Raw genomic sequence first — 19343 nt, 5'->3', positions numbered from 1 at the left:
GACCTGAATGCATTAGCCATCGTGTCATCGACTATTTCGAAAAAATCATCCAACTATACAACATAATTTCGTGATACTTTAATTTATTCGAAACTTGTACGTTTCGTGTCCAACAGTTCGATATCGAATTAGTCACACGTCATGTAAATGTATCGGTAGCCATAGTCTTGTGTGATATAGTGTCTTCAACAGAAGGGCTCACCAGTCGCTTTAATCTATCTATTTGACACATAGAAAATCTCGCATAACTGGGTCAGAGCTGAGAGTGTCATCTAAAATAAATCAGTGCTTTCGCTGTAAAATTACAAGACTTGTCAGTTAGGAGAGCTTTGCATGTATATAGGTAAACTAATGATCATGGCTTGAAACGACAAGTTGAAGATATTGTCTGTTGTTGGGACTGTCTCCTTGGTTAAATTGATATCAGATAATCATCACAGAAGACAGGTATGCCATATTTTCGACAGAACGATACAATTTCACTTCTACGACTCACTTACGGTGGGTACAATTAATGATGGCCGATCAAGGCAGTTTGCGCTTCGAAATTGAAATTACCTTAGGGACATGTTTGAGAGTACGAATATCTGTCCCCGAGGCGCGTTCTACCTTAAGACAGGTACCTTGGTAGTTCTCATGCATTGCCACTCCAGCGATTTCTTTCATTGATATTGCGTCACTTCTTGTCTATTGTTCCAAGTAACTCAGAGCAAAAACGCAGAGGCCGGAGTGATTGTGCCTTCAACGAGCGTCTTAAATCACCATGTAACAAAACTCACTCAACTTTTCATCTATACTATCGTATCTATCTATATTGGTTATTTTCATAATCAATGACATAAAAATATGATTATTTTTAATTTAATCTAAATCTAAATGACAAAAAGGACAGACGAGTAGAAGCATAAGATGTACTCTACCCAAGTACAAGTAAGTGAATGTAAAAGTCAAACGTCTTGAAGAGGTAACTCTTGTAAATTTCTAAACTTGCTTCAAGGTGGTTGAGTATAATTTTATAACTCAGTAAAAAACTACATTATATGTAAGGCAAGGTAGTTATACAATATATATAGATATGAAACACGTCTCGAATGAAATAAATTGGAACAAAAAGCCTGATTGGTGGCGATTAACGACCCCTCTATACCTTTCCCAACATACACGAAATGATTCTGGGTCTGCAGCTGGTAAACTGTTGTCATGCGCAGAATGTCGAAATTTGACACAATATCTCATACCAGTGTACCGTAATCGGCATAATCTAATTTTGTAGTAAGCTGTAAGTTGGAAATGATTTTGCCGAAAGCATAGAGTAGCGTGACTATAATTCCCACCTTTAGAAGGACGACACATTATTAGAAAAGTTTGTGATTTTATACGATTGCGATGGATTAATGTTTCTAGGAACATACCATATTTTAGTTAAAATAAAAGTTGTATAGACGACAACTCTGCAACGGTCCCTAAATCTTCATGCTATAAGTCGGCGCATATTGTGTGCAGATAAATGATAGATTAATTCGGCTGTCAATTGTAAGAAACACTCGCCCTTTGTGGGTCCATCACGAAACGTATTGAGGGCGCGATGCGACATGACCGCTAACGTCGCGTTCAGACCCAAGTAGTATCTTTCCGCACATGAATTACTAGAATTACTTGTACGCAGTAAGTTGACAAACTCTTTAAAATTAATATTTACAACCAGTATATCAAAATCACTAACGTTTCATTTATTGAAGTTTATCCCGAATATAAACAACCGCAGTCGCTGACACATCTGCGTTATTGTACCGAACGTCTCCAACTTGCAGCTCGTCCAGGGCTATCGTCTGCTCCCGCTATTGTCTTCAGCAAAGTGCAAACACTGCGCTCAATAAGCGCTCATGTAAAGATCACCCAGCGAGTAGCCGTGTCTCTGCGGTACGTTACAACAAATGCAAATATTGTACTCATCAACTATCTAGCGATGTTGACAAGATGTACTGAAACAAATTATTCGTTGCTATGAAATAAAGCATAGTGGAAAAATACTAGCGTCTGCCAGCACCCTAGATTTCACCTACGCATGCGCACACTAACCAGACTTAAGAACCTATCTTGCTTTCGCATGAACCCACTGGAGTCTGATCTCGATAATTAAGTCTGGACGCATGCTGCGAAAATAAGAGATATTAAAAACGACCTTGCGTAAATGTAGTGGTTATGTAATAAGCATGCACTATGTCAGTTGCGCAATCTATTCAGAAGGTATATTTTTATAGCAGCATGTTTGTTTTTCAAACCTTACTAAATCCAATGGTTAATTGAATAAGCGGACGACTGTTCCTTTCAAAGTTTTACACAAGTCTTACACATCCCCGACTAAAGTCTCAGTAATGAGTTGAGAAGTGTTCAGCTTCCGTATATGTTCCAGATTTAAGTTGTTGAACACAGAATGTGATGGCTGAGTGATTATGAGGAAACATTGCACTCGGCAAACTCCAAAACGAATGCGCTTCGTCCAAACCATCTAGTGGTTGAGGCGGTCCATTGGTGTGTTGTTGCATCTGCAGTTTTTCGTAGACTGTACACGCGTAGTCCTTTGCGTGTGGCGATAGCTTACCAATCATTTAGAGTATTATATCTCTTTAATAGCAGAGAGAGAGAGAGAGAGAGAGAGAGAGAGAGAGAGAGAGAGAGAGAGAGAGAGAGAGAGAGAGAGAGAGAGAGAGAGAGAGAGAGAGAGAGAGAGAGAATGAGTTTCGAACAAGCTAGTGTTCATGTTGTTCGTTCAGATGTTTCGTGACTGGTTTATGCTTCACACTGCTTTTATCAAATCTTATACTCAATATAGAACCTCTTTCATTTGTATCAGTCCTCATGTTCAATTTACAGAATAATAATGTCATTTTCGACCCAAAAAAACCAAATTGATAATTATAGGCATCGAATGAAAATATTCCGTTTTCGGGTCCTACTCAAATAACGACTACAAGTTGTGCAAGAGTCTCAAAAGGTAAGCCAGTTCTGAAAAGTTGAAACAAAGCAAGAGAGTCGATGCATTTATTTTACCTCCTCGATAGCAGACAAGTCAAATGTTGTAAAGTGCCTGGCTATCGTCCGCAGCTCCCGGTAGGATCGAATGAACCTGTATCGCAAAGACAATAAATAGTGTCACAAACGTATTGATTTAAGTCGGCTGACCTAATCTCTGTCACCGAAAACCTCAATGAAATTTCATATGTTAATTTATTTTTTTGTGCTTGCTCGGAAAGCATGAAGGCGGTAACTTCAACTGTCCTTGCAATCCTACAGTTGGCTATATTACATCAAACAACGATTTAACTCGAATAATGTATCATTTGTATAAAAAATGCTCATCAGTACATTTTTAAGGAAGTAAGGAAACTCGTATCGGGGATATTTTACGATCTCAAACCACTACATTTGGTTTGAGAGAGGTTATTTGTTCAGGCTACTTCAACATATGGGCTCTACACCTGACGGGTTCATACGAACATTGCGTCATAAACCATCCTTTGCGGTGATCCAGGGAGCCTTCATTATTTACGACGGGCGGCGGAAGTTAAGAAACGTAAGCAATGTAAAAACTTTAACTCCCCACAATGTAATAATTTCAGAAATACGGACGCCCTCAATTCATCGTAATGTGACCCCTGGTCAAAATTGTTGATCTGATCAGATTGATAAAAAATTATAATGATGATTTCAAAAGTACTTGATTTGTGTAGATTGTAGAATATGTACCCTTTCTCCAGACCAGAAGTGTCAAATTGATATGAGAAGTCCGTATTTAGTATCCCTATCATGCTACAAGCCAGCCTTTGTACATCTTGTTTGCTGTTTACCAGCTGTTTTGATATAGATTGCAAACTGCTAAATAACGACGAGATTGTAAACAGCTAAGCTGTTTACAATCTCATCATGATGATCTCAAACTTCTTTGACTTAATATATGTAGATTGTAGGCTATTTACTCTTTTCTTGGCCAGAAGTGTAATAGTGACACAAGAAAGTCAGTATTTACTATCCCTATTATGCTACGAAGCAGGATTTGTGCAAATTGTTGTTTGTTCATGATTACAACCAGCCCTGTTGCTGATTGCATCCTATTTATATTGTCCCCAGACTACATATAGAATATACCATATTATAGTACATATTTTTGTGAATGTTTGGTTCTTTTTGATGATGTTATAGATCCATACAAATCTTTTGTAAAATATAACCCACTTTAAAAGTGTTTATTGTAAAATTTGAACCCCTTGCCATTTTCTAAAACACACCTCAGCCTCTGCGATTTCCACCGGGCCCCCTTCCAATAAAAATGAACACTCCCTAATAACACCTTAAAATCGATACTTCACAAACAAATATTTCATCCAATATTGACATCATATCGCTTACTCGCAATCTGAGCTCATGATAAATATTGATTCAGTTGCGTCACTGTCTGCATGCACTGTGCCATATGTGTCATGCTTATCGTATTTGATGACGTCACGACAAGCGTGTGGCGCGAAAAAAGCGAGCGATTGAGTTGTGACAGGACAAATGTCCGGTGAACACAGTGCATTGAACGGGCAACTCACGCTTAGGGGAGTCGCTGATCTGTTGCTGCTGCTGCTGTGGTTGTATGTGTGGCCTGTCCTGTTCATGACGCTAGAGGGCTCTTCCAAGCGGTAGATCTCGGAATCCTCCTCTATGATGACGTCACCATCTGAAACAAAATACACAATATTTAACTGTAGAGTAAAAGAATACTCGAAAACTAGCCTTACTTGATGACGCAAATATGTAGCCATTTAATGCATATATTATGGTATTTACATTTTTCATAGTTTTCAATATCATGTGTTCACAGTTTCATACAAATACATATGTATATATGTATCTAAACATGTATGTATGTATGTATGTATGTATGTATGTATGTATGTATGTATGTATGTATGTATGTATGTATGTATGTATGTATGTATGTATGTATGTATGTATGTATGTATGTATGTGTGGATGGATGGATGGATGGATGGATGGATGGATGGATGCACGCATGATGCATGTGTGTGCGTGGTTGTGCATACGATACACGTATTCGTATAATCTCCCCCTTCGTTCACAACTATTTGTGCAATACTCGTAATCTTTTTACTATTATTTACGTATCAATAGCAATATATAGCGCATTCTATATAAATGTATAGAAACTATTAAAGTCAGCAAGTTTTATTTCTGTAGTATATACGTCACTCCGATATGTCATCATAGAGAAATTGGGGTCTTACTCGATATCGTACTGTGTATACTCTTCCTATTCTGCGTCGGGTGATCTAACGAGGAGGACGTTGACGTCATGCGCGTTTTGTTGTCGCCTGATAAACCAGTTCTGTCATAAGTACGAGAGTGCTGTCAGGAGATAAAGAGATTATTTCCTGTTGGCGTTGAAAGTTTGAAAAAAAAAAAAAAACAAAAAAAAAAAAAATCGGGTTTGTGTGACAGTGTGTACGCTCATGTATTTCCAGTACGTATTCTGGATAATACTAAACGATTGTCCGTTTCATGCCATTGCTTTTGTCTTACATATATTTTGTAATGGAAGGAAGCCCAGACGTTTGAACCTCCGAATTAATCCGTCATAATAACCCATGATTTACCTAAGCCCATCGGAAAACTAATGGCCTTATACCCAGCAATTAATAAACATTTAAAGAGAAAGAAATGTGTCCGTATAAAAGCTGGTTATCAAATGTACTGATATGCAAATTGTCCATTTATCTATATCCCGTGTAATACTAGTCTGGAAACCTTGCCAGTGCTGACGCATGCGTCATGCTATTACATTCAGGTAAAATATCGCAGCCCACAGTGAGGCATTTAAGTTATGAAAATATGATTTCTCAACCATGACTTATAAGTTACCTTTTCTTATAAAGAGCCTGTATTTTCGAATTGGTCACGTTTATTTCAATTCTGTACATCGTTCATATCATATTTTGACGGACAATGTTGCCTTACCGAGGCTGCAGACGTTGTGACAATGTCTCCCCTCTGAAGTGCGCGTTTCTCCATCTTCCTTTTAAACGCCGTTCTGACCTGTCAAGGATCAAACACATCTGTCATGATTTCCTTAAGTTTGCAAACAGGCAACAAGACCCATAATTACATGCCTCGTATATCGAACGTCGCGCGCTCCACATTATTCAATGGTAACTCGTCGATGACGTCGAGGGGCCGTATAGTCATCATTTGACTGAAAGTGAACCGGAACTATTTTCAACTTGACAATTTTTGGATTTAGAAATGTTCAAATTACATGTTTTACATAGAACACCCGTTTTCAAGAAAATTATGTATAAAAATTGATAAGCCGCATAACAGTGATTTAATATATCAATGCGGTATTCGATGATTGAAATTTTTCCATTTTTTAACGGGGTTTCGTCTAAAATATAAATATAGCGTATGACTGTCATTTGCAAATAAACCCAAACATTTGGAGTGAAAACTATTTAAGAGAAGCACGTAATGAAATCATTATAGCCCGAACAAGAGACTATGCTCCTTCGAGGTAGGTGACCATTTGCCCGACGTCAGGAGAGCAAATGGTCACCTACCCTCGTGGACATAGACCCTTGCTTGGGCCACAGTCCCTCTATCCACTGTGTTTGGGCTATAATATATATTCATTTCGTTTCACATTCCGAAGCTTGTCTCATGCATGTACAATAGAACTATGACAATTTTATATTGAAAGACGCCACCAAGCGAGCAAGTGATATCTCACCTCGGAATTCAGGATCCCCTGGAACAAGAAGACGAATAGGCCTTGAAGCGAGTTGGTAAAGGCGAATATGTATTGAAAGACCACGGAGTTATCGTCCACAGCGAACAACCCTAGTAACCACGTGATTCCCAATATTGGAAGGAGGAAAAGGGAACTCTTAACAGCAGTCCTGAAAGAAAGAGAGGGAATAGATTTGATAACGAACATGTAATTCGCCCCAAAGATTTGTTGACTTGCGAAAACATCAAAATGGGAGTATCCGAAAGAATTGATACTCTATTTGTGTTTGCATTCCTTGGCTGCCAAAAAAAGGGAATTTGACAAAACGACCGACTCAAATGCTGCTATAAAATTCCATACGTTGAGTTTGCCGTGTGTTATTTTGTATACCAACAGTCACAAATCCAATTCGACATAGTTATCAAATTTTGGCAGACTACATGCGCACGGCTGATCATAATTTGTCGCATCGGGGACAGGTCAAATTTTTACAATTCCATTCTGGTAAACTGCTTGCAGGGACTCATGTTCAGTCCTGTGGAGTAAATGAAGTTTTACAAGCCTGTTTTTGTGAAAATCAGAAACGTAAGCGTTTACAGGTTTGTACATTCAAATGAGATAAAAGCTTGGGTTTTTTTTATCATTAAATTTGAGGTGATTTGTTTATCTAGTACACAAATGTGCACGGTAACCCCTAGTTGTTATCCTCCGTTATGAAAGAGGACCCCAGTGGTTTAAAGTTTCCTTTGGAAAAGCGTTCGAGCAAAAGTTCACAACAATTTCATTTTGTGGCGCTTATTCCCTTTATGTATCGTAACATGATATTAATTGAAATGGTTAGAAATGTATGCACGGATCAATTTGAAAACTGGTAGTTCAGGACTTGTCCCGAAATTTTAAATTCAAAACTTGCCTCACGTAAGCGTTTTCTTTCTTGTTTTCGGAAGCTGTCTGGCTTGACACGACGACGATTCGTAACACCATTACCAAGATAATGATATTCACCTTACGAAAACGAGAGAAAGAAGAACGGTTTTACCAGTGCAACAGCGACCTCTACGATGACAAAGGACACTTAAGTCATTTCACATGGAAGCGTTCACATATTTCAAAATATGCGTACTTCCAGCCTTGATTCATGTCTGAAAAATACACACTAGACGAAGTATACCCTTTTCGTGCCGCATCTTCTTATAATGCGGTAACACGACCTTCTTTTGAATTATTGAGATTTCGGTTAAAACTTGACGAATGGGGTCAGATACTCGGACGCTCAAAGTTTTACAATATTCGTTTGGGTTACCACTTGTAATGACTCATTTTGAAGCTTATAGAGTAAATAAGATTTCAATCAATTTAGCTTTGTATAAATCGGGAATTTTATTTTCGTCCGTACAGATGACACAGGGATATACCGGTCATTTTGAATTTCAAACATCGGTAAATGTTGGGTACCTTGTTCTCTTGTACTAAAGACCAGGATGACCCCCGATTTTTATTCTTTGTTTTTAAAAATAGTGGTTGTTAGTATGCACCTCGAAAGTGAAAGACTTAAACTTTTGCTATAACTTTTCTCAAGGAATCTTTCAATCATTCTCTTTCAAAATCAAGAATAAAAATAGGGGGTCACCATGCAAATTTTGGTACTAGAGAAACAAATTACCCAAGATTTACCGATATTAGAAATTCAAAATGGCCGCCATCCCTGTGTTAACTCTATGGAGGAAAATAAAAATTTTCGAATTTCGAAAAACTAAGCCATGGAAAAGTTTTCTTTTACCAAGAGCTTTAAAATGATCCCCCACATGTTGTATATCAGAAGAGAATTGTAAAAGTTTGAGAGTTCGAATGTTTGTCCCCGAGGTGCGTTCTACCTTAGGCCTAAGGCAAGTTTGAGCAAAGTTTATGTCTTTCATTTTTGAGGAGCGAACTACCTTAAAGTAAGTTTGATAAAGGGAATCGTAAAACACAAGTGCGCTTGTCCTAATGATGTTACAGAAGATATTTGATCGAGCTCCGATGAATTCTTCAGAGATACTAGTTCAGAAACTTGAGATTTTCAAAACATATTCCACAGTGGTCGTTCGATCAGTAATAAAGAATTATGTTTTGGAAATAATTGGTAAACTGCCTGCCTACTTTATTTAAACGATAGACTGACATCGAACTCACCAACAGCACTAGCACGGCAGGGGCAACGAATGCCCACACCTGCCCGCTTTTCATGTCCAGCCAACATCTGAGAAGACAGAAAAAGAGCAAAATTTGTAAGCTATGAAATGTTAAAATTTGTCCGTATTACAATATCGACCATCATAGACTGGTAACATTGAATGGCGAAGGTAAAGTTGATAAAATGGCTGAATGTGGGAAGACAATTTTTCTACCTTCGATAGGATCCAAACTTTTGGTCATGGAGTAGAAAGTAAAACAAGGCTTCGCGGAAATTATTGGCCAATCAAAACATTATTTACCCTGTAGGCGTGCCGTAACCATCGGGATTAACAGCTGCTGCTATGGTAACGATGACGAAAGGAATGCCCCAGCCAATGAAAACGTAGTACTTAATCTTGCTACTCTCTGTACCGAATACGATGACGACTTTACTGTAGAGATGTACGCCCTCCATCAACATCCACGTGAAAACGGACAGGAACGAGATGTGCAGCAGGATAGCGACCGCCATACAGGCAATCTTTTTTGGGATGAAACGAGAATAGAATCCCTTAATATTTTGTGAGTAAATGTCGGAAATTGTAAGGTTTAAGCACTCTGAATAAGGAGAAGGTACGTTGACAAAAATGAAAACTAGGATTTCTAAAACCGCTAGCGATAGTGAGAGTATGTTCTTTTTCAATCTGTCTTTTCTTTTTATTTTGAAATGAAAGCAACAAAGAGAAAGTACGCGCCTTTACAAATTTTCAAATTTTACCAGCCCGTGTTTCTAGTGTAGATTCAACTCCTCACATTGTCATAACAACGCTGGTTAAACATGCTGTCATGCGGACGAAGTGCATATTGCAACTTGAATTTGATTTGATTTCATTTGATTGGAGTCAGCACTATAAATGAATAAACAACAGAAAATTTATCAAAATAATTAGATGAATAAAGGTCGCCAGGTAACACAGAAAGCAAAAGATTTACTTCAGCCATGGTCCAAAATTGGACAGCAGAGGGCGCAAAGAAATAAAGCAGAGAACGTACATCACTATCTTGTCTGTCGCAAACAGATATCGTGTGCGATACACCCCAGGACCCTTGAACGTCCACGTTTGATCTATAAATCTTCTTCATCAGGATTTTTTTATAACTTTCTTTATATAAGCAGTCCGGATTATTTGCTTCAAACGAGCGGACTCAGCAGCACTCAACGACCGAATAACATAGCCTGCCGGGGGGGGGGGGCAGTAGAAATACAGACGCTTGGCTGTCTGATCACATTCCGCGGCTAGTATAGGCAATTTAGAACTTGTTTAATAGCTCGTTTGAGATTATGGCAGACGAATAATGGAGTTTTTACAGTCTATTAATTAAAACAGAGTGATTGAAAACGCTTGCGTTTATCATTTCAATGTTGACTTGTTTACGGCATCACACTGTAACCGACGCTGTGGTTTTTATAGGCATCGGTCCACTGTCAGCGTTCGCGACACGGGGAGAGTCTTGTTGCTAGGATACTGCGCTCATTTATGTCTGGCGTCATCGTTCTGTCAACGCGGCACAAACTAACTGGAAAACACAATATGGTAACACCATTACACTATCCACATATCTAGTCAACAGTTCTCTGCCCTTATTACAGCTCACCGCCTACCTTCGGAGAATTACGGTGGCCCAAAACTACCTGTTCTCCGCATTCAAAGTCTGCGGCGCATTCAATTGTTTTTCTCTCACATATGTCTCCGCATTCAAAGTCTGCGTCGCATTCAATTTTTTTCTCTCACATATGTCTCCGCATTCAAAGTCTGCGTCGCATTCAATTGTTTTTCTCTCACATAAGCTTATGTCTCCGCATTCAAAGTCTGCGTCGCAATCAAATGTTTTTCTCTCACATATGTCTCCGCATTCAAAGTCTGCCTCGCAATCAATGTTTTTCTCTCACATATGTCTCCGCATTCAAAGTCTGCGTCGCATTCAATTGTTTTTCTCTCACATAAGCTTATGTCTCCGCATTCAAAGTCTGCGTCGCAATCAAATGTTTTCTCTCACATGTGTCTCCGCATTCAAAGTCTGCGTCGCAATCAAATGTTTTTCTCTCACATGTGTCTCCGCATTCAAAGTCTGCGTCGCAATCAAATGTTTTTCTCTGACAAATGTCTCCGCATTCAAAGTCTGCGTCGCAATCAAATGTTTTTCTCTCACATATGTCTCCGCATTCAAAGTCTGCGTCGCAATCAAATGTTTTTCTCTCACATGTGTCTCCGCATTCAAAGTCTGCGTCGCAATCAAATGTTTTTCTCTCACATATGTCTCCGCATTCAAAGTCTGCGTCGCATTCAATTGTTTCTCTCCTAGATGGGCGTCGCAGTCAGTGATTTTGTCACCAACACATGAGGCGCTGGCAAGTTTTGTGAGCGTGACCCTCGCTCCATGACCCATGATTGCATCCGGAAAAAGTATCACTCTTTCAGTGTTCGTGATCGCGAAAAGCTCATTGATTTCGAAGGTAAGTGACAAAGTTATTCATTGTATTGTAAGCTTATGGGGTTAATGATCTAGCCACCGTCTAGCCCTGGATGTATTGGCAGTTGTGGGACGGGCTGCCGTTTTACATTCGGACGCTCATGTGGGACCCATTATGATGCGCCCATACTGGTGAGCAGCGTACCCCCTTGGCTAGATCAATAACCCCATAAGCTTACAATACAATAAATTACTTTGTCACTTACCTTAAAAAATGAGCTTTTCGCGATCACGAACACTAAAACAGTGATACTTTTTCCGGATGCAATCATGGGTCATGGAGCGAGGGTCACGCTCACCAAAACTTGCCAACGCCTTCATGTGTTGGTGACAAAATCATTGACTGCGACGACCATCCACAGGCGGCCCAATCACTATTAATAAAGCTTATTATTGAGTTTTCTCAGTTTTCTCTGTCACTGTCAGTCTCTCTCCTTTCTTCATGCTCTGACTGATCGTAGTAAATAAAATAAATGACTATATAGCCTAACCTATAGCTTCTTGACTCTTTATTTATTTTACACCCCATTACAAGGATGTTTATCTCTCATATACACATCTTGTAATTAATTAGTCAACACAACTAATTATGCTAATCCGTGGACTTATCAAGGGTTGGTCAACATTGGAAAGATAGAGATGTAAATGAAAAAGGAGTTTTAGTAACCTTTCCTATCTTTCGCGATGTTGACTAACCTATAAAATCCCTGATAAGTCCACGGATTAGCATAATTAGTCATGTTGACTAATTAATTACAAGATGTGTGTATATGAGAGATAAACGTCCTTGTAATGGGGTGTAAAATAAATAAAGAGTCAAGAGGCTAGGTTAGGCTATAAAGTAATTTCTTTTTATTTCCTACTATCAGTCAGAGCGTGAAGAAAGGGAGAAGAACTGATAGAGAAAACTGAGAAAAACTCAATAATAAGCTTATTAATAGTGTTTGGGCCGCCTGTGGCCCATCTAGGAGAGGAACAATTAACTGCGACGCAGACTTTGAATGCGGACACATATGTGAGAGAAAAACATTTGATTGCGACGCAGACTATGAATGCGGAGACATATGTGAGAGAAAAACAATTGAATGCGACGCAGACTTTGAATGCGGAGACATGTGAGAGAAAAACATTTGATTGGGACGCAGACTTTGAATGCGGAGACATATGTGAGAGAAAAACATTTGATTGCGACGCAGACTTTGAATGCGGAGACATAAGCTTATGTGAGAGAAAAACATTTGATTGCGACGCAGACTTTGAATGCGGAGACATATGTGAGAGAAAACAATTGAATGCGACGCAGATTTTGGATGCGGAGACATTTGTGAGAGAAAAACAATGAATGCGACGCAGACTTTGAATGCAGAGAACAGGTAGTTTTGGGCCACCGTAGAGAATAGCTATGCGAGAGGACGTTGGGATACAGAAACAGTTTAGCGTCTCGAAATCTTCAAAGATAACACCGTTTATTTCTCATAATAGGCCTATATATGGATGTTACATATTGCCCGATATTCCCTTCTGCTCTGGTCCACATGTATAATGCTAATGTGACATCAAAGTGTATGACCAACGTAGGGAAGATTTGCTATCTGCGTCGTAGTTTGCGGCCGCAGGGCAGACGTTTCTTGATAAACTACAGAAGCGGGGCACGACATTTGAAACAGAACACTACAGAAAGAGAATGCGATTTCTGGACATAAGGTAGTAGGACTATGCGCCTCGAAAGTGAAAGATTTAAACTTTGCTCAAATTTTCCTCGAGCAATATTTCAACCATTCTCTTTCAAAATCAAAAATAAAAATCGGGGGAAACCGTGCAATTATGGGACTACAGGAAAAAATTAACCAAGATTTACCGATGTTTGAAACAAAATGGCCGAATCCCCGTGTTAACTCTATGAAGAAAAATAAAGTTTTCGATTTGCGAAAAACTTGAAGACGGTGAAAAGTTTTCTTACGCCAAGAGCATTAAAATGAACACCCACAAGTGGTAGACAAGAAAAGAATTGTAAAAGTTTGAGAGTCCGAATATCTCTCCCCGAGGCGCATTCTACCTTAACAGATAAAGGACAGAAACAAAAGCATGAGGCGTTATTATAAATATAAGCGAACTTCATTCGTATATTAACAATATTTGATGTGAAATTGACAACTATATGCGCTTTTATATTAAGTCTTAAGGTAGCGACTCAGTTCATTGTCACTTATTTTCAATCCTCATTTTCACAAAGAAGACGTGGTCACACACCCGACATGTGGTACTTTTTTTATCTGCTCGGTCACCGAAGAGTTCAGAAAATTTGTTAGTTTTTCAAAAACAGTGCGCATACGGCTGTTTTACTCAAAAACACGTGCTTTTTAGTTTTTTTACTCAAAAAAGTGTAAGTACAAATCTCCAATCGGCCTTGGTGATCTGTTTACGGCAATCGACGGCTGGGTATACTGGGCAAAAAACCGTGTCCCGGATTTTTGAAATTCGCTTTTGTTTTCGCACAATGCACCTTCAAAGTGTCAACTTGACGTTTTTTGCATAAATTATCGGCCTTTGTTCACGTTTGTCAGGATATCTTCACTTCCAGGCCCTTTATCGGAAATCTGAGACACGGTCTTTCAGATATATTCATTCACTGTCCACAGGTGAAAAATCAGGCTAGTCTGTCCAGGCGCCGCCGACTTATACTTATTTGAATAATGTACGCACTGCCAAAAACGGAACTGAGAAAATCGACGATTTGTGTAAACGACCTATGCGTCACACATTGTGACCAAGAAGTCCCACTCGCGCACTATTTTCTGCGAATTTTCTTATACCAGGAATAAGTTGAAGTATTTAGAGTCAGTTTTGCATATTTTGAATATGTTTAGGATTGCAGATCGTGTGAAAATAGAAAGAAATTATACACTGAACTGGCAAATGCTTACTGCCAGCAGTGGGTGGTATTTACACAACAAACACAGAGGGGTACTTGGCGATTTAATCCATTTTTGGAACGTTTAACTAGCATATTAACTGTATACTGTTAACTCAACGGTTACAATCTGGTTACCAGTGTTCACAGTCAAGACGAAGACGTCGAAACTTGTGTAAAAAAGTCTATCAGATCGAGACCTGTGTGCTGTCGTCGCGCGATCGCGTCGGGCATTCACTTGTTCTTGACTCAAGTTGTCTACTTCCTGTCTCGCGATCGGCAATTTATGCATGTTTTTTTGTGAAAAGTGATTGTCAAGTTCATGTTAGCACCGACACTGTGCGAACGGGACGTCAGTTGCTAGTTTTCCTACCTCAAGATGAGACGAACACATGTAACTCTTGACAACATAAAATGTCTGTCGTATTTTCTTAGCTTTTGCACCGCACTGCAAACTTGTCGCCCTTCGTTACGACGGGAGAGATTGACTCGTGTTATTTTTACAAACTTTATTTATATGTGTTCTTGTACCGATTTTATCAAACTAATAATAATCACGCCGTAGCGTAAAACAGTGCAGGCTGTCATCGACAGCGTGTTCCGAGAGACAGAGTATCGGACTAGTCTACAGTGGAGTCACTCGACTTGCGCAATACCAGAGCACACATAATTATTTCGGAGATTTTTACTTTCAGTCAAACTTTCGATGACTGACCTCATATAGCAAAAATTGCTAGTTTCAGCACTTATAGAAGTTGAGCCGGGTTTGTTTTACGTTCAGTGTTGAGGTCCAGCTAGTAGCTGTGGATCTCGAGTCTGCGGGTAATTGATAAGTTTAGACAACACGCACACAATAATCATTTGTGAACCCTCGCAATTCACGTTTGACGTAATTTAATTTCTGAGCTATATTTAAAGAAAGAAAAGGCATGAAATAAAAAAATATATTTGCATTTCGTTTCGAAAAATTAGCAGATCGGTGAACTTGCTCTTGTGAATCTACATTATGTGTGTATGAACTCCTGCACTGGCTTGGGAAACTCCTTGACATAAATGTCACTTGTTGTCGGGTACGGTGTTGTTCAAGGTTTCTCAGCAGACACGAAAAGACTGCACGATAGAAAACTCGAGTTTAAAAATATAAAAGAACACGATACTAACACCAAGCATGTACAGCAAGAGTGATAAAATTATCGCAACTAACAGAAGTTTCATCTCGCTCAGGCTAATTTTTTGACTCGGGTATGCAATCAGCATAGCCTAATATGTTCGAAAAGCAGCGTGTCAAATACTTTCATAGTTGTCTCCGTTATCGTCTGCGTCCTCGGCCAAATCTGACTCTTCACTGCATTATTGATCGTTATTGCAGGGAGTATGAGCCAAAGTCGGACTGTTTTAGATTTGAATCGACCTTTGCGCACGTTGCCGTCTTTTTCAGGTCCGCTTTTGTGGACCTCGCTTGCTTTTTCGACGGTATGGAGCGCGAGCACCGGCTTTGGTCTGCTCGACGTGTTTGCCGTACCATACTACCAATACATGCGGAGTTCAAAACGCTGAGCATAACGTTGAAGCAAGCGCATGCGCACTATACCGCAAAGCCTATACATACTAATCTCTGCGTGTTTATCAAAGATATCGTGGTCGGTAATCCGCGACCGTTAAGACAAAAGGGAAATAATGGCACGAGGTGTAGCTGATAGTTTGCCATTTTAGTAATATTTCAGGAATTTCCCGGTACGATGTGACCCAACACCTTTACCCAAAAGAAAGACCACGTATCAGTGGTTCGAAATTTGAAATAAAAAAAAAATTCCTAAAATTGACCTTTGAACCTGAGTCGCATCGTTAAAACCGAGTTTCTCCTTTCAAAGTTAAACATTTGTATGCAATTTCGATAAAAAGAAACATATTGAATTTACTGAAAAACCAACCATTGCATATTACCGGCTTGATGTCTTTTTTTAGAATGGATCGAACATTTAATGCTCTTACCTTGTTACTTGTAGCAGACACCCCCGACAAGAAAATCGTCTGTGCTACCAGCAATGCGATGATCAAATTGAAATGGATGATATTGTGGTCAGATTTCAGCGTCCTGAAACCAACATGAACACAATAGGATGACGTTCTACAAGGACGCTAGCGACAAAATACTGTAAGCATAATTATGGAAATTCATGGTACAGTTGTACTTTCTTGCAGTTTGTAGGTATACATGTGGTTTGGTTGCTGTTGACAAACTAACTTCTGACATAAAATGTATTACACATTCATGAAAAAGAAAGGTTAGGTATCTCAAGAAATTCACTGCTGTGTTTCTCTGTTACAAATGTGCATTCCATATGCATGGGATACTCAATAAAATACACAGCCGACTTGAAATATCTCTCAGGCCAGGGTTGTAGTCCGTAAAACTTTGACAAAACTGATATAAAATTTATACTTGTGAATATGTGCGTGCGCACGTTTTTAAAACCTATTTCCTTGATACAATAATATATTTATCACAGTTTTAGAGAATCTGATTACTCATTTTGCAATTCCATTTTTCAACATCCCCCCCCCCCCCTTTACGGGGTGATAAGGTTATGCAAGAGTAATGTCATATCAACTAAACCATATCGAGAGTTATAGTAACTATAGGGGAGTGAGATTAGATGCTAGCTCACCCCTCCAACCGACGTCAACTACGTATTTCTGAAAAGTTTTCATTTTGTCAGACTTTCTCCTTTCTCCCCTTCAAATGACAGGATGATAGAGAGCAAAACGGATGAAAAAAATGCATCGGAGCTTTGTGAGCTTCGTTACTAGCTCGAAGCTTTTCAACTGCGAAGTATAGCGTGACACCGAATAAATAAATGTCATCTCTAACACCGAGGTTTCCTGTCATGCTGGGTGAACTTTCTTTGAAAGAAACTCTTCTTCTCACAAGACTTGACGCGAAAAGCACGTATCAGGGTAAACAACATCTCCAAGTCTCTTCGCCTCTTGTGAATTAACGCCGAACACAAACGTGAATCCTTTTGTCTAGTAGAGTTTCGTGCTACTAAAACACAATTTCACTTTCAAATATTCTCTTTTGACGTCATTGAATCATGAGCATGCATATAAGATTACTTTGTTTTGTATTATTTCCAAGAAGGTAAAGGTCAGGTGAGTGTACGGATCAAGGCTACAATTTCTCTGTTTGTTGCCAAGTAGTAATTTTGATGGCGAATACATGTTCATGTTATTTGTGAAGTTTTTCCTTGGTATATTCTGAGCAAGGTGTAATGACCCTTCTTTTAATAAAAAATAGAGATTGTCACGGCAGTTATTATTGTACTGTTCGATAGTCCGCCTATCTGTATTGGTATCTGTTGTTTGGACGATTTACTGAAAATATGTTTTCTGAACTAAAAGCTGTTAGATCCATATGCTAACATAGAAACTGCATTTACTATTGTACTTGAATGTAACACGAAATTTATTAATAGTTTATATTAAATGGGCAGTTCAGTGAGAGAGAGAGAGAGAGAGAGAGAGAGAGAGAGAGAGAGAGAGAGAGAGAGAGAGAGAGAGAGAGAGAGCAAATCACGTGTTTCGTGGAAAACCAGGATGCTTTATCAGTAACACTAATGTTAAGAATCTGAATATTGCCGGATTTACCGCCAAAGTTATAACGACCATTACTTACTCCAGCCAGATGAACATGGCGATAGTAACGACCAACGCACATAATGATATTGAACACCCTATCATGGTGATTATGTCCAACGCCTTCACATGGGTCTCGGATATCTGAATAAAATAAAAACACGTGACAAGGTTCAGAATCGTGAGCTGTCGATCGGTAACATTCGCTAGATTTTTCGGAATAAATGAGTTGACCGAAACGTGCGAATGCTTAAAGGAAAATTGACAGGTCTAAAGCTTTAGATATATAGCAGGGGAAAATTCGTTACTGAAGTCTATTAATATGTATGAGAAAATGAATGTGGTTGTTTACCACCGACAGGAGAAAAGGTCATTTTTGCAAAGCGAGTTTGACAAGTGTTTTCTGCACTTTTATGAATTAGTTTTATGACCCTTGCACTCACGAATTGAGTGATGCAGGTATACCACTAGTTATGCAAACGTAGACACCCCTCGGCTGATATAAGAGATTTGCCTTCATGCAAATATGTTTACGTATGTGAGGTGTAAAAACTGGAGAGGCAGTGTCTATATTTTGCGGATTGCAATATTTTTAAAAGATAAATAATGGAAGGCAGTATTGATAATCATTTGTACCTATTGACATGTGAAAGCTAAAGCCGAGGAGCCTAGTAGTGGAGTAATGAGTTTACTTTTGTGTGAGGCAGGGTATATATCGAAATATTACGCTCTTCAAACTATTGCTATATATTTGAAGGAAGGGAGTTTAACTCTGGGCATTCTGAGATGTATCTCTGCCATTGACCGTGTCACAAGATGCCTTACATACTGCATGCAGCTTCCAATACACTTGAAACGATCGAGCTTTAGTAAACTATGATAAATCTTCATCACTGACATTAACGTCATGGATTCAAAGGAGGGATTTCTGGCGATCCATTTTATTTTTACTAACCCTACAGTAGGCTACGCAAGCCTTCCCCTGATGACGAGGTCATAAGTCCCTATGTAACCTGGACAGCGCTATCGCAATCGGTTGCCTATCACGATCACGGTCACAAACAATACGACTCAATTGCACGTTCAAAACCCAAGTCTTTTTTCCTTTGATTAGGCCTACATCCTCCAATTTGACCGGAAATGGACAGGCGCGTTACCGTAGTAACCAATTAAACCTGTCATCATGGTTGTTTCCCGTCATTTCCGGTAATGACCTGAGTTCACCCTCCGACTAGCAAATCATTTACTCAGATTGTACACCGCAACAATGTGATAGGACTTGTTTCTAGAGGTATTTTTGAATTCAGAGAGCAAATTCAAAAT

General features: G+C 39.1%; 1 protein-coding gene across 1 annotated transcript in view; it reads right to left on the bottom strand.

Moving 5' to 3' along the window:
- Positions 1–733: 733 nt before the first annotated feature.
- The window catches only part of LOC139133210 (latrophilin-like protein LAT-2), a 58241-nt gene continuing 39631 nt past the window's right edge, over positions 734–19343 (bottom strand). Inside the window, exons 13-23 of the mRNA XM_070699680.1 lie at positions 18061–18164; positions 16377–16479; positions 9262–9482; positions 8960–9026; positions 7701–7792; positions 6788–6956; positions 6019–6096; positions 5289–5409; positions 4593–4720; positions 3052–3127; positions 734–2625 (exon numbers count right to left, since the gene is read on the bottom strand). Of these exons, the coding sequence (XP_070555781.1) occupies positions 3071–3127; positions 4593–4720; positions 5289–5409; positions 6019–6096; positions 6788–6956; positions 7701–7792; positions 8960–9026; positions 9262–9482; positions 16377–16479; positions 18061–18164 (1140 nt within the window). The 3' untranslated portion in view covers positions 734–2625; positions 3052–3070. The remainder of the gene's footprint in view (positions 2626–3051; positions 3128–4592; positions 4721–5288; positions 5410–6018; positions 6097–6787; positions 6957–7700; positions 7793–8959; positions 9027–9261; positions 9483–16376; positions 16480–18060; positions 18165–19343) is intronic.

Source organism: Ptychodera flava, chromosome 5 (genome assembly GCF_041260155.1).
Source record: "Ptychodera flava strain L36383 chromosome 5, AS_Pfla_20210202, whole genome shotgun sequence".
NCBI lineage: Eukaryota > Metazoa > Hemichordata > Enteropneusta > Ptychoderidae > Ptychodera > Ptychodera flava.
This window is presented reverse-complemented; position numbering and strand designations above follow the sequence as displayed.